General features: G+C 40.6%; 1 protein-coding gene and 1 non-coding gene across 3 annotated transcripts in view; both read left to right on the top strand.

Moving 5' to 3' along the window:
• Positions 1–12,974, top strand: part of SPATS2 (spermatogenesis associated serine rich 2) — a 99,098-nt gene that overhangs the window by 64,415 nt on the left and 21,709 nt on the right. For both annotated transcript variants that reach the window (XM_060195455.1, XM_060195456.1), the window contains one exon: positions 10,982–11,040. In XM_060195455.1, the coding sequence (XP_060051438.1) occupies positions 10,982–11,040 (59 nt within the window). The remainder of the gene's footprint in view (positions 1–10,981; positions 11,041–12,974) is intronic.
• Positions 3,343–3,449, top strand: LOC132539604 (U6 spliceosomal RNA). The gene has a single exon (XR_009550944.1). It is a non-coding gene; the product is annotated as a U6 spliceosomal RNA (small nuclear RNA).

The raw sequence follows: 12,974 nt of genomic DNA, 5'->3' as shown, positions 1-12,974 counted from the left end.
TGTACTTCTGCTTTCAGGTATATATTTTTCAGTAGTTTACAGATACGTGTGAACATATGCTCTCTCTCACAGAAACTGGTGTATATCTAGGTTTTGGGACTTTGTTAGAAAGTGAACCACCTGAGATGGAATTAGAGTATACTATGAAAGGAAAGGTCTCACCCGAGTAATGAAGCTAAAGGGTTGTCATTCCACACGTGAAGTCTCTGGACACAGTCTGAAGTGAAGCATGTTGAGGTGGCAATCATTGTGTTGGTTAGGTTGTGATCGGCAGATGCAATATTATTTGATATGGATTGGGAGAGGCATACGGGAAAGTGGGCCCTATCCAGTGGTTCCAGGACTGGGGGAAGTAGAGGCTCTATAGTGGAGATGTGAGGTTCCTGCTGTCTTAGGGTTCCAAAAGATAATCGATAGTTAATGTTATCATCACATTATTTGGTAATTGGGTTAACTTTGAAAAGTCCTTTTGTTAGGGTTTGCTGTACAGCACCCAGTATCTTGTATATGGCTGTGCTATTGGTTGCTTCTGATCTACTTGGTCTAGGTTTTTGAGAGAGTCTGCATATCAATTACACAACCTATATATTAAAAAGATTCAGTTTGTGTTTTGAAAAACTTCGAGACATACGATTAATTTTCCCCCTCTCATATTAATTAACTAGTGATTTATATGACTACATTTTACTAGGAGTGTACATAAACACCATTCCCACCACCACCAAAAGACTGTGACCCATCCCTCCCACCCACTCCCACCCCCCACTGGCCCAGGAAGCTCCATGTCTATCCCTCACCACAGGGTTTTTACTTTGGTGCCCTACTTACAATTTGGTCAGGTCCTGCTTTTAGTTTCCCTTTCAGATCTTCTTACTCAACTTCTGTTGATGAGTGGGGTCATCCCATACTCATCTTTATCTTTCTGACTTAGCTCACTTAACATAATTCCTTCTAGTTCTGTCCAAGAAGGTGTCAGAGAAGGTGGGTTCTTTGTTCTTGATAGCTGCATAGTATTCCATTGTGTATATATACCACAGCTTTCTCAGCCACTCATCTGTTGTTGGGCACCTGGGTTGCTTCCAGATTTTAGCTATTATGAATTGTGCTGCTATGAACATAGGAGTACACACCTCTTTTTGGTTGGGTGTTATGGAGTCCTTGGGGTATAACCCCAGGAGAGGAATTACTGGATCATATGGAAGGTCCATGTCTAGCCTTTGAGAGTTTTCCAGACTGCTCTCCACAGAGGCTGTACCAATTTACATTCCCACCAGCAATGTAAAAGGGTTCCTCTGTCCCCACAACCTCTCCGAAAGTGATTTTTGTAAAGCACACTTTTCACTTAAAATTAGCTTTGATTCACTTCAGTATAACTGCCTACACGGTGTTAGTATGAGTTTATTTAAGAATTTCTAGACAATGAATCTGAAGTGTATAATGACTTCACTGGAGTTAATATGAAGGTATTTTACTAAATATGTACTCTGTGAAACAGATATTGAGCTGAGTCTAGAAATTAAAATAACTGCTGCTACCATTTATTAACTTTCATTGTCAAAAGGATTCATGCATAATAGACCTATATAAAAATATCACTGGGGAGTTGGGCGGTAGAGCACTGGGTTAAGTGCAGGTGGCGCAAAGCACAAGGACCAGCGTAAGGATCCCGGTTTGAACCCCCAGCTCCCCACCTACAGTGGAGTTGCTTCACAGGTCTGCAGGTGTCTGTCTTTCTCTCCCCCTCTCTGTCTTCCCCCTCCTCTCTCCATTTCTCTCTGTCCTATCCAACAATGACAACATCAGTAACAACAACAATAATAACTACAATATAGCAACAAGGGCAACAAAAGGGAATAAACAAATAAATAGAAATCTATGTATCACTGTGATGCCATAGAGATAGCTCCCCTTGTCAGATGAGTGCCTTGTCATGCTTGCAGCCCAGGTTCAAGTCCTAGCACCAGATGAAGAGGAAGAAGAAGAAGAAGAAGAAGGAGAAGAATAAAAAGGAGGAAGAGGAAAAGATATGGCAATTTATTTTTTGGTCATTGCCAGGTCTTCACCACTCTAGCTTGATTTTTCCAGCTAGAGAGATAGACAGAAACAATACATCACTGAAGGTTCTCTCAGTGCTCGGGGACCAGGGGCTCAAACCAAGGTCACATTGTTGGCATGGCAGGTGCTCTCTCCTAAAACAGTGAACTATCGTGCCAGCCCAGGATAGGGAGGGAAAGTTTTGACATCTGTAAGGCCCAAACTTAACTAAGCCTAGAATCTTTTTTCTTTTTTAAATATTTATTTTATTTATTTATTCCCTTTTGTTGCCCTTTTTTTTTTTTCATTGTTAATAGTTGTTATTGTTGTCGTCGTTGTTGGATAGAACAGAGAGAAATGGAGAGAGATGGGGAAGACAGAGAGGAAGAGAGAAAGATAGACACCTGCAGGCCTGCTTCACCACCTGTGAAACGATACCCCTGCTGGTGGGGATCGGGGGACTAGAACCGGGATCCTTACGCCGGTCCTTGTGCTTTGCACCATATGTGCATAACCCGCTGCACTACCGCCCGACTCCCAGCCTAGAATCTTTTAAGGCAGATTGCCAAGAATATTTAGTTGAATTTTATTAGCAGTTTTAGAGTCCAGTGGATTAACCGCTTATTATGGTATGTTTCCAGTCAGGAAAGACACAGACATTACAGACTTAGTATTCTCTTAAAGTGAGAAAGGGAAGAGAATCTTGACATGTTGAGTCTTCCCTCATTCTCTGGGAAGGCTTACAGCTTGCTGTTATGGTCCCTAACAATTATTCTCTCAAGCCAGGGATCTTTTGACAAATCTCACCTACAGATAAATGCTGGGGCCACGGTCTGTCTAAGAAAAAGATAGAGACACTATTCTTCACTATTAGAAATTTGTAATAGAAATTACTATTAAAGCACAAAGCACGAGAACCGGCATAAGGATCCTGGTTCGAGCCTCCGGCTCCCCGCCTTTAAGGGAGTCGCTTCACAGGTGGTGAAGCAGGTCTGCAGGTGTCTTACCTTTCTCTCCCCCTCTCTGTCTTCCCGTCCTCTCTCCATTTCTCTCTGTCCTATCCAACAACAATGACATCAATAATAACTCAGCAATAAAACAACAAGGGCAACAAAAAGGAATAAACATTTTTAAAAATCTTTAAAAAAAAATAAAAGAAATTACTGTTTCATACAGGCTGGGAGTATGGATTGACCTGTAAATGCCCATGTTCAGCGGGAAAGCAATTACAGAAGCCAAACCTTTCACCTTCTGCATCCCACAATGACCCTGGGTCCATACTCCCAGAGGGGTAAAGACAGGAAATCTGTGTTTGCTTCAGCAGCACATATACTAAAATTGAAACGATACAGAGAAGATTAGCATGACCTCTGCACAAGGATGATATGCAAATTCATGAAGCGTTTCTTATTAAAAAAAAATAGGAAAGCTATCGGGAGGGGATGCGATATGGATCTGGTGGTGAGAATTGTGTGGAGTTGCACCCCTTTTAATGTTAGTTTTTATTTTTATATATTTATTATTGGGTAAAAACAAATTGAGAGAGGAGAGATAGAGAGGGAGAGAGACAGAGAGAAGCCTGCAGCCCTGCTTCACCAGTTGTGAAGTTTCCCCCCTGAAGGTGGGGACCAGGGACTTGAACCCAGGCCCTTGTGCACTGTAGTGTGTGCACTTAACCAGGTTTGCCACTGCCTGGCCCTGCACCCCTCTTATCCTATGGTTTTTGTCAGTGTTTCCTTTTTATAACTAAATTTTTTTTTTTTAATTACTGTTTTGTGGTCTGGAAGATGATGCAGTGAATAAGCATTGGATTCTCAGCCATAAGGTCTTGAGTTCAATCCCTGGCAGCACATGCACCAGAGTGATGTCTGGTTCTTACTCTCTGTCCTCCTATCTTTCTTATGAATAAATAAATAATTTAAAAAATTAATTTTTTTAACTAAAACTACTTTCTGCTTCTGAATTCTTCCCACCTTTTCTGTTTTATGATACATCTATTACCCAACTTCTTATTTGAAAACTTTTTTTTTTTTAATGCAGACAAGTTATCAGGGGAGGGGATTGGATATGGAGTTCTGGTGGTGGGAATTGTGTGGAGTTGTACCCCTCTTATCCTGTGTTTTTTGTCAGTGTTTCCTTTTCATAAATAAAAATAAAATAAACCAAAAGCACCTTGCAGGTGGGGACCAGGTAGTAGCATACCTGGTTGAGCACAGTGTTATAATGTGCAAGGACCTGGATTCAGGCCCCTGGTCCCCACCTGCAAGAGGAAAACTTTACAGGCAGTGAGTGAAGCAGTGCTGCATGTATCTCTCTCCCCCTCCCTATCTTCCCTTTTCCTCTTGATTTCTATCTCTATACAATAAATAATAAATATTTTTTTAAATTTTATTTATTTTCCCTTTTCTTGCCCTTGTTTTTATTATTGTAGTTATTATTGTTGTCGCTGTTGGATAGGACAGAGAGAAATGGAGAGAGGAGGGGAAGACAGAGAGGGGGAGAGAAAGATAGACACCTGCAGACTTGCTTCACTGCCTGTGAAGTGACTCCCCTGCAGGTGGGGAGCTGGGGGCTCAAACCGGGATCCTTATACCAGTCCTTGCACTTCGCACCACATGCGCTTAACCCGCTGCACTACCACCCAACTCCCATAATTTTTTTTTTTAAGATTTTATTTATTTATGAGAAAGATAGGAGGAGAGAGAGAGAACCAAACATCACTCTGGCACATGTGCTGCCGGGGATCGAACTTGGGACTTCATGCTTGAGAGTCCAAAGCTTTACCACTGTGCCACCTCCCTGACCACATAAATAAATAATTTTAAAAGTGCTCCCTAAAAAAATACGGACAAGTGTAAGTAGTATAATAGTGTGTTTGTGGGGTGTGTGTGTAGGTGGAATCATTCGGAAGTTGCAAAAATCTTAGCACACCTAAATGCTTTAGCATGAATCTAGAAATAAGACATTCTCCTCTACTGCGATGCATTATGTGGCATGGCCTAGTTATTGAAGAGTTACTCTATTGTTTGGTGTGCACCTCAGTCTATTGGTAATGCTGTGAGAGGCAGGAATGCTTGAGGCCAGACAGACACTGAGTCTGTACTACTGTGTGAACCTCTAGAGCCAGTGCTGTGACTGAATAGGCAGGCCCTTGTGGGCATCATGATTACGAGATCCACTCTAGCAGCCATCAGAGATCTTTGAAGAGACGATATTTACTACTGGTAGATTCTGGACAAGGTTATGAAGAGGAGAGGCCTTAAACCTGGGTTTCTGCTGTTTGCATTGAGAACAAGCTGCTTTAGATTTTCACTGGTTCACTCTATATTGGTGAATTTGTCCTTTTTATTTTACATATGTTAAAATGTACATTCTACTAGGTGACCTATCTCCTCCACTCTTAGAATTTTAAAAACTATTTATTTTTGTCTGTCTCATATGGAATAGAATTTCACATGGAGAAGGAAGAGAAGTTAGGGCATCACTGTAACATAAACTGTTGGCTGCCCACTGGGAATTCCAGGCACACAAGTTTCATGCTCTGGCAGTTGAGCCAGGCTGTATTGGTAAGTAAAGCAAAATAAAACACAGGCAGGGATGGGACATAGTTCACCTGATAGAGCACACATTTTGCCAAGAATGAGGTACCAGCTTCCACTCCCAAGCAGCACATGGGAGCATCATGCACAGCACCAGGAGAAGCATCATGAACAGCAGGGTGATGCTGTCTCCTTTCCTCTCTACTTTAAAAGTCAAAAAGTATCTGCAGGGAGTGGTGGACTCACAGAGGCACAATGAACGCCTCAGCATATATATTGGGGTGTCAGAAAAGTCATGACGCATTTTTACATAGAAAAATATAAAAATAATAGTCATGACTTTTCTGACAACCTATTATATCTGTGTGTCTCTGTATTGTGTGTTGTGTTGTTGTCATAAGGGATCCATTTCTTTAGTCTGTGTTTTTTTTTGAGTAGAGACAAAAAGTCAGAGAGAGTGTGAGAGAGAGAGAGAGAGATGGCAAGAAACCACAACACCAAAGCTTCCTCCAATGCAGTGGGCACCGGGTAGAGGCTACATCCCGCACATGACAAAGCTCTCTCCTGGGGGAGCTATCTTGCTGGCATTATATGTAGATTTTTAAAATATTAATAAAAGCAGTGGGGGCAGAAAAGTACCTCTTTAGTAGGTCACATACATGCCTCACATGTATGAGGCACTGGATTTGATCCTTGTCACCAAATAAAATAAAATGTAGGAAGGTACAAGTAGGATCACTCTAAAGCCTCCCCCTCCCCCCTATCCAAAAGAGGAACTTGGACTGTAAACCATTAATCCCCCATTAAAGAAAGAAAGAAATTACTACCCAAACCAAGAGACCCCTCACAGAATAGAAGATCTTTACATGCCATACATCAGATAAGAGTTTAATAACCAACATATATAAAGAGCTTGCCAGACTCAACAACAAGACAACAAATAACCCCATCCAAAAATGGGGGGAGGACTTGGACAGAATATTCACCACAGAAGAGATCCAAAAGGCCGAGAAACACATGAAAAAATGCTCCAAGTCTCTGATTGTCAGAGAAATGCAAATCAAGACAACAATGAGATATCACTTCACTCCTGTGAGAATGTCATACATCAGGAAAGGTAACAGCAGCAAATGCTGGAGAGGGTGTGGGGTCAAAGGAACCCTCCTACACTGCTGGTGGAAATGTCAATTGGTCCAACCTCTGTGGAGAACAGTCTGGAGAACTCTCAGAAGGCTAGAAATGGACCTACTTACTCTATGACCCTGCAATTCCTCTCCTGGGGATATATCCTAAGGAACCCAACATATCCATCCAAAAAGATCTGTGTACACATATGTTCTTGGCAGCACAATTTGTAATAGCCAAAACCTGGAAGCAACCCAGGTGTCCAACAACAGATGAGTGGCTGAGCAAGTTGTGGTCTATATACACAATGGAATACTACTCAGCTGTAAAAAATGGTGACTTCACCGTTTTCAGCCGATCTTGGATGGACCTTGAAAAAATCATGTTGAGTGAAATAAGTCAGAAACAGAAGGATGAATATGGGATGATCTCACTCTCAGGCCGAAGTTGAAAAACAAGATCAGAAAAGAAAACACAAGTAGAACCTGAAATGAAATTGGCATATCGCACCAAAGTAAAAGACTGGGGTGGGTGTGTGGGGAGAATACAGGTCCATGAAGGATGATAAATGACATAGTGGGGGTTGTATTGTTAAATGGGAGTCTGGGGAATGTTATGCATGTACAAACTATTGTATTTACTGTTGAATGTAAAACATTAATTCCCCAATAAAGAAGTAAATTATAAAAAAAATTTTTTTTAATTAAAAAAAAAAAGAAATTTAGGGGAGGGGAGGGGCGGGCACTTGGTGGAAAAGCCTGGTGCTTTATCTAATTGTGTAACGGGTAAACTTTCTTTAAGGTGATTATCTGTGATGCCTCAGCAAGTCCTCATTTTTGTATATTAAAAAGTGAACATATTAATGGAATGTTATAAATACTCATCAAGCTTTTCTGAGAATATACCTTCACCTCTCTCACTTATCTAATAGACTCCTCTGTTTATTGCTTGACTGATAGATAGTACAGGACCTTTCAATAGACATTGTCAATAAATGGCAGCAGGACAAACAGTGGAGAAAAACAAATAGAAGTACGTATTGATTTTCAGTGTTTGGAGGGATCTGAAAATGTAAACTTTTTAATGGAGTGGTGGTATGGTTTTCCTTGCAATGTCCTATGAATCTCATGAATCTCAGTGTAACCAAGAATCAATCAAGAAGCAAAGCTTGTTTAAATGGATGCTAGTCATTCTCACAGGAAGCAAAAACTACTATCACAGTGTACTAGTTCATACTGCATGTAGTTTTAGAGCGGCAGCTTTTTCTCTTTTCTTTTTGTTGAGGGGATCAGTGATTTACAGTACAGTCATTGATACATGAGGACAGTTTCAGTATGCACCAGGACCCCCTCCTTCCCCAGAGTCCTTTGCTTTGGTGCAGTACACCAGCATCTTTTTTTTTTTTTCTTGTTAAAAGCTTGTGATATTCTGCTTTTCATTATAAGCTGCAAAAAGCTTACTCGCTTAAGGGAGTTTTCTAATCAACAATTTAAAAGCTTGTCAGAGACTAGGAATTTATCATCTAGTAGATGCAGCTACTAAGGTAGCTGAGCGGCATAAGGGAGGTGACGTCAAACTAGGCCTGACAACTCCTATCTCAGTTGTGCTTTTGTTTTGCCTTTTAGGTATTCCAAATGCTGTTAGAGCTCTTGGAGCAATTTACCACCAAGGTTTGGGAAATGCTTTCTTAGCAAAGTATCGCTGCCCACAGTAGATGTATCGTCTGTCCACTCTGGTGCTTCTGGTTAATATGCTAGGCAAACTTGTGTCATTACGAGCCTACTTATTAACATGCATGATGAGTATCAGGCCTGTGTTTTCTGGCACTGCCCCATAAAGGGTCTTGTTCTATGAGGAAATTACACTGACTTACCCCCCTCTTTTTTTTTTTAAATGTCTCGCACTGTAGTCTCTGTATTAACTGCTTTATGCTAACATAACTACATATGACACTAAATTGGATTGGTACTTATATGTGTGTATATACATATATGATTGATTTTATAACCAGAAACAAGAGTAGAACTTTTACTGACCTTAGTTATATTTGCATTCAAAAGGAGAAATCAAAATGAACTTTAAAAACATTTTTTAAATTTATTTATTATTAGATAGAGACAGAAGTTGAAAGGGGAGGGGGGAGAGAGACAGAGAGACACTTGCAACTCTACTTCACCACTTGTGAAACTTTTACCCTGCAGATGGGGACCAGGGTCTTAAACCTGGGTTCTTGTGCTCTATAATGTGTGCACTTACTCAGGTGTGCTACCGCCTGGCCCCCAAAAAACATTTTTAAATGTTTTATTTCCTTATTCACGAAGATAGGCAGAGAGAGAGAGAGAGAAAGAACCAGACATCACTCTGGTATATTTGCTGCTGGGGATTGAACTCGGAACCTCATGCTTGAGAGTCCAATACTTTATCCACTGCACCAGCTCCCAGACCACTGAACTTTAAAATTGATATGCAGGTATTAAAGGTTTCCTTTTGTCGTCACTGAGCAAGGTGATGACAAGCAAATTGATTTGCATCCAAAGGTTGAATGTTCAGTGTGATGAGCTCTTTTATAAGGACATGGAGAAATCAGATGCCCTGGAAAATCCTTTCCTTTATAGTAGAGAACATATAGTAGAGAACATTCCAGATGCCCTGGAAAATCCTTTCCATTATAGTAGAGAACATAAAATCCTTTCCTTTATAGTAGAGACCATCCTTTCCTTTATAGTAGAGAACATTTTAATGGTCCATGTTATATTCTCTGATTTTTTTGTTTTTGTAATTTTTATTTATTTATTAATGAAGGATAGAAGTAGAGAACCAGGCACAGGTACTGCCAAGAATTGAACGCAAGACCTTAGGCTTAAGAGTCTGATGTCTTATATACTATGCCATCTTCCAGACCACCATTTAATGTTCTTTGTAAAAAAAAAAAAAAAAAAAAAAAAACCCTACCATTTCCCAGAAATTCTATTACATGTTTATCAGATAGCACCATTTATGTATTCCTTTAACTACTCTATTTAAAAATAGTGGATTTTGTGTGATGTTGGTAAAATGTTGAAACTATATAGATCCTAATTGTAGATAAATTTATGTTGTCCTAGAAGGAATATTGCTGGTAAAAATTCATTAGAAGTGGGGCCAGGTGGTAGCTCACCTGGTTAAGTTCACACTTACAGGAGTCGGGTATAGCGCAGCAGGTTAAGCGCACGTTGTGCGAAGCACAAGGACCAGCATAAGGATCACGGTCGAGCCCCCGGCTCCCCACCTGCAGGGGAGTCGCTTCACAGGCGGTGAAGCAGGTCTGCAGGTGTCTTTCTTTCCTCCTTTCTCCATTTCTCTCTGTCCTACCTAACAACTACTACATCAATAACAATAACTACACCAACAATTAAATAAAGGCAACAAAAGGGAAAATATTAAAAAAAATTTTTTTTAAAGTTCACACATTACAGTGTGCAAGTACCCAGGTTCGAGCCCCTGGTCCCCACCTGCAAGGAGGAAAGCTTCACGAGTGGTGAAGCTGGGCTGCAGGACTCTCTATCTCTCCCTCCCCTCTCAATTTCTCTCTGTCTCTATGCAATAAAAAAAAAAATCATTAGAAGCAGAGCTGTTCAGTCTTACAGACCAAAATCAAAAGTAAATAATATGTGATTATAGTCTGGGAGGTGGCACAGTGGGTAAAGTAAAGTAAGTGGTCTCTCAAGCATGGGTTTCTGAGTATGACAGTATGACCCCTGGCAGCAGTTGTACCAGAGTGTTGCTTTGCCCCTGCCCCCACACAGAGACACGCCATTTATAAATAATATTTAATGGGTGGGGGTAGATAGCATAATGGTTATACAAACAGACTGTCATGCCTGAGGCTCAAGTCACACGTTCAATCCCCCGCACCACCATAAGCCAGAGCTGAGCAGTGCTCTGGTAAAAATAAATAAATAAAATAATATTTAAGTGACCACATTAAAATTTTCACAAGAACTGTTAATACAGCTTAACTTGGAAATTGTTTTGTAGCTTGCTGCTGCCATCTACTGGTTCTCAACTCTTAGATTTCTAGCTGCTGGCTTACTGGAAAAGGGGGAATTTGATCTATTTACTTTATTAGAATTCTTAAAATATTCTTTGAGAGCTAGCTATAGGAATTTTCATGTGATCCATATATGGTTTTCTTTGTAATATGTTTTTAGTACACTGGCTCTCTCTCTGCGATAAACAATGTGCTATTTCTCTTACTGAGTTTCTTAGCAAACCTTTTTTTCCTCTTTGTCACCCCTTCCTAGTTTAATGGACCGAGAAGTGGCACTGCTCGCTGAAATGGACAAAGTGAAAGCTGAAGCAAGTAAGATTGATTTTTAATTACAGCTCTGATCTCTCTAGTAGGTACCTGTCTCTCAATATCCATAACAAAAGTATCACACAAATGCCACAAGAGTTTACATGTTTAGTTACAGTCTTTATATATATATATTGTATACAGACCCCTGTAGACCTGCTTCACCACACATAAAACGACAACTCCACCCCACACCCCTGCGGGAGGAGAGTGAGGGCTTGAACCTGGATCCTTGCACATATAATATCTGTGCTTAGACAGATACTCTACCACCTGGCTTTTTTTTTTTCCCTCTTGTTTTTTTTCTTCTTCAGAGTATTGCTCAGCTCTGATTTATGGTGGTGTGGGGGATTGAACCAGGGACTTTGGAGCCTCAGGCATGAGAGTCTCTTTGCATAACCATTAAGCTATCTACCCCTGCTCTAGTTAGACAATCTTGAACAGTTGTGTTGTAACAGCAGATGAATTTTATAGGCAAAACAACTTTATAAGAGCCTTTTTTAGAAGAAAATTTCCAAATTTTAAATATTTTGAATATAGAATTAATTATATAAGGGATGGTGTCTTGTTATCTGCTGCCACAGCATCAGTTAGGAAATAGAGTGACACCTGACTTCATTATGTTTTTTTTAAATTTATTTCTTTATTGGGGAATTAATGTTTTATATTCAACAGTAAATACAATAGTTTGTGCATGCATAACATTCCCCCGTTTCCCATTTAACAATACAACCCCCACTATGTCATTTATCATCCTTCATGGACCTGTATTCTCCCCACCCACCCACCCCAGAGTCTTTTACTTTGGTGCGATATGCCAATTCCATTTCAGGTTCTACTTGTGTTTTCGTTTCTGGTCTTGTTTTTCAACTTCGGCCTGAGAGTGAGATCATCCCATATTCATCCTTCTGTTTCTGACTTATTTCACTCAACATGATTTTTTTAAGGTCCATCCAAGATCGGCTGAAAACGGTGAAGTCACCATTTTACAAAGTGTGTAATATATGTACATATGTGTACACAGATCTTTTTGGATGGGTGTGTCGGGTTCCTTAGGATATATCCCCAGGAGGGGAATTGCAGGGTCATAGGGTAGGTCCATTTCTAGCCTTCTGAGAGTTCCCCAGACTGTTCTCCACAGAGGTTGGACCCATTGACATCCCCACCAGCAGTGCAGGAGGGCTCCTCTGACCCCAGACCCTCTCCAGCATCTGCTGCTGTACTTCATTATGTTTTGTTTTTTCCTTCAGTGACTAAATTTCATTTTCTTTTTTCCTTGAGAAGAAAAAAACTGGCGGAGTGGAGTCTTCAGGTTACTGCTTTCAAAATTCCCTGGGCTTTGTTGTTGTTGTTGTTTGCTTGTTTTTGTTTTCTCCTTCAGTGTAGAGCAGTTTTCACTGAGTCATCACTAGGTAAGAAGCAGGTTATATGGGGGCCAGGTGGTAGCACAGCAGGTTAAGCACACATGGTGTGAAGTGCAAAGACCGGCATAAGGATCACAGTTCGAGTCCCCGGCTCCCCACCTGCAGGTGAGTCGCTTCACAGGCGGTGAAGCAGGTCTGCAGGTGTCTGTCTTTCTCTCCCCCTCTCTGTCTTCCCCTCCTCTCTCAGTTTCTCTCTGCTCTATTCAGCAACAACAATAGCAATACACAAATAACAATAACGACAACAACAAGGGCAACAAAATGGAAAAAAGTGGCCTCCAGGAGCACCGAGCCCCAGTGATAAACACTGGAGACAAAGAAAGAGAAGAGAAAGAAAGAAACAGGTTATGTATACTTCTGGCAGATACTAGGTCCTGGGGACCTTACTAAAGTAGGCTCTAGAGGAAAAGAGTCTAAATTGGGTTTTGTGAGTTTTTTAGTTTTTATATTTTTATTTATTTATTATTGAATAGAGACAGAGAGAAGTTGAGGGGAGGAGATAGAGAGGGAGAGAGA

This window comes from Erinaceus europaeus, chromosome 7, assembly GCF_950295315.1.
Source record: "Erinaceus europaeus chromosome 7, mEriEur2.1, whole genome shotgun sequence".
Classification (NCBI taxonomy): Eukaryota; Metazoa; Chordata; class Mammalia; order Eulipotyphla; family Erinaceidae; genus Erinaceus; species Erinaceus europaeus.
Note: the sequence above shows the minus strand (reverse complement) of the source record. Positions and strands in the feature narration are given on the sequence as shown.